This window comes from Myotis nattereri, assembly GCF_964212035.1.
Source record: "Myotis nattereri genome assembly, chromosome: 20".
NCBI classification, from domain to species: domain Eukaryota; kingdom Metazoa; phylum Chordata; class Mammalia; order Chiroptera; family Vespertilionidae; genus Myotis; species Myotis nattereri.
In genome coordinates, this window is record NC_138096.1 from 6,356,658 (window position 1) to 6,359,576 (window position 2,919).

The window sequence follows — 2,919 nt, forward strand, 5'->3', positions numbered from 1 at the left end:
GTCACCCGTGCCCAACCTGACACAGACGTGTTTCTCCTACTGTCTATAGATTTTTTTCCCCTCTGGTTCCTCCAAGACGGGCCTGATGCACAGGCTTCCAAGATGACCTCAGAGCTCAAGGAATACATTCCATCCAGACAGACAACTTACAAAGGCCAAGCCATGTCCCTAACATCCCCCCAACTTCTATTCCCAAGCGTCTCGGCGTATCCAAGCGAATCAATCGACTAGTTCACGGGAGGAAATCGCAGCTATTTTATACATTTTTTCTTAAAATCAATGCTCACACGTATCGTCGGGTTATAAAAGGAATCCCATCGCGTCGCCATATCTCCTTGGGGTTCTCAGTAGCCGCCTCGGAGCGGGGCCTCCCCGTCGTCCATGCGATCGTAGCAGCCGCCGCTGCCAGGCGCTTTCCCGCCGTCCCGCCCGCAGGCCCTGGAGGCCTTTGGGAAGCCCTCGGAGGCGGAGGCGGCCGCCTTCTCCTGCGAGAGCTGCTCCATCCTCTGCTCCTTCCTGCGGATGGCTTCCTTGATGCCCTCGATGTGACACTTCTCCTCCTTCTCGGCCGTCAGCTTCAGGATGTGGTGGCTCTTCTCCCGCAGGAGGCTGAGCTCGCGGACGTGCTGCGCCTTCTCGCTGAGGCTGCGCTGCGCGCCGCTGCGGGCCTGTGGCACCTTCTGCTCCGCCAGCTGCCCCAGCAGCCGCTTGCGCACCCGCCGCTGCTCCTCCAGCTCCTCGGCGCGCAGCCGCACCTGCTGGTACTGCTCCTCCTCCCGGCGGGCCCGGTCCCGGTCCCGGTCCCGCAGCTCCGGGGGGTGCCGCTCCTTCCCCAGGCCCTGGTGCAGCTCCTGCGCCCGCGGCGCGCTCTGCTCCAGCGACAGCCGGCGGAGCAGCTCCTCGGCCTTGACCTGACAGTCCATGAGCACCTGGCGGGCCTGGAAATTGACCAGGGAGCTGAGGTTGGCCTCGCGCACCTTCTTCTGGTCCTCGGTGGCGGGCGGCTGCTTCTTGGGACCGGTGGGTTCCAGGCTGGTCGGCTTCCCCTGCTCTGGCAGCGTCTTCTCTAGCTCTTGCTCCAGCTCCAGCTCCTGCTCCAGCTCCCGCAGGCGCGGCCTCCTGGGCGTGGCGGCCTCCAGGCGGGCCCGATCCGGCCGGTCCTGGCGCCGGATGTTCTGATCCTCGGACGGCGCCGGCCACAGGCTGTCCTGCTGGGCCGCGTGCCGGGCTTGGTGGTCGCGCGGCCGCTGGACACGCGGCTCCCGGCCCGGGCGCGCCTTGCGCTGCTCCTTCTCCCGCTGCCACTGGGCGCGGCTCTGCTGCAGCAGCAGCTTGCGCTCCCGCTCCAGGGTCACCTGGACCTTGTGGTCCGAGCGCTTGAGGTCCTCCCAGGCCGCCGCCGCCTGCTGCTGCAGCTCCCGCATCCTCTGCGCCTTCTTGAGCCGGGTCAGCACCAGGGCCACGATCTTCTGGTCCCGGGAGGACACCACGGCCTCATCCAGCTTGTTCTTGAGGAGCTGCGTGTGCTGGCTCTTCATCTCCTGGCCCGAGCGCGCGGGCTGGAGGAAGGCCTGGCTGGCGAACGACGCCAGCCGGTCCCCGCTGTCCCTCTTGGGGGCGCACGCGCAGGCGGACAGCGTCCGGAACTCCCGGGAGGGCGCCGAGGACTTCTCGGAGGGAAGCGAGGACAGGGACCAGCGGTCCAGCCCCCCGCAGACCGGCACCGCCCACGGGTCCCCACTCTGCCCCTCTTCGGCCCCGAACATCCCACTTAGGGGCGTGTACGCGCCCTCGGGGTACGGAGGGGGCGAGTCTCCCTGGGCCGGGGGGCAGTGCTGGCAGCGCAGGGGCTGCGGGGGTGACAGCTGGAGCTGGAGCGGCCAGGCCGGGCTGTGCTGGCTGCCCCGCGGTCGCGGCGGGACCCGGGGCTCCCCCCAGGCATCTCTCGGGCGCCAGCCGCGGGGCCGGTGCTTCCTGGCGCCGTCGGGGCGCCTCTGGGCCACGTCGCTCAGGCTGCGGCTTTCCCGCGGGGAGTCGGGGGACTGGTGGCGGCGAGGCCAGGGAGCCGGGGCCTCGCTCCCCTCGCCGGGAGTCCCGGCCCAGCAGCCCCGAGCCGGCCGGGCCTGGGTCTGGGGCCGGGACCTGCGCAGCCGCGCCGAGGACGCGCGCTCCCCGAGGTCCCGGTGAGGCCGCGCGGGGAAGGGGCCGAAGTCCTCCATGCTCCTCGCGGGGCGCCCTCCCGGCGTCTGAACCTGGACCCCGGAGCCTCCAGGGGGCGCTGCGGGGCCCGCGCTGCCCTGCGATCCCCTGGGGCGGGGCGCTTGTGACGCTCCGGCCACTTCACAATGGCCCCTGGGGCCGCCGGTCCCGCAGGGCCCACTCCGGCCCCCCTAGAACCCCACACCTGCTGGTGGGGGTGTCAGAGAGTGGGGAGGAGGCTCAGGGGACAGGGGGCTATAGGAAATCAGGGTGACCCTTAAAGCTGAGGGTTCCTAGTGAACCAAGCACCGTTATTTTAGGCAGAATTTTTTTTTAAAAAAATAAATATATTATTGATTTCAGAGAGGGAGAGAGAGAAAGAAACATCAATGATGAGAGAGAATCATAGATGGGCTGCCTCCTGCCCACCCCACACTGGGGATGGAGCCTGCCACCTGGGCATGGGCCCTGATGGAGAATCCAACCGTGACCTCCTGGTTCATAGGGTCACCGCTCAACCACTGAGCCACACCGGCAGGAATTTGACCTCCCAGCTGCACAGCTTACGATAGCAGGCTTCCGAGAGAATCCGGTGAAGCCATGCCTTCAGGATGGAAGTGGGGGGAAGGGCCCAGGCCGGGGGAGGGGAGGGGGGGGCCCCCCGAGGAGTCCTGAGTTGTCCTTAGGGGGCCTTAGGGTCACCTCCTTACCTCTGTGCCT

The 2,919-nt window shown here is 67.6% G+C and overlaps 1 protein-coding gene across 1 annotated transcript; it reads right to left on the minus strand.

The window, feature by feature from the left end:
* Positions 1 to 344: 344 nt before the first annotated feature.
* CCDC185 (coiled-coil domain containing 185) lies at positions 345 to 2,219 on the minus strand (the record flags this gene model as incomplete). The annotated part of the gene is made up of 1 exon (XM_081114404.1): positions 345 to 2,219. One exon carries the CDS (start codon positions 2,217 to 2,219, stop codon positions 345 to 347), a length of 1,875 nt encoding a protein of 624 aa, XP_080970530.1.
* Between the last annotated feature and the right edge of the window lie 700 nt (positions 2,220 to 2,919).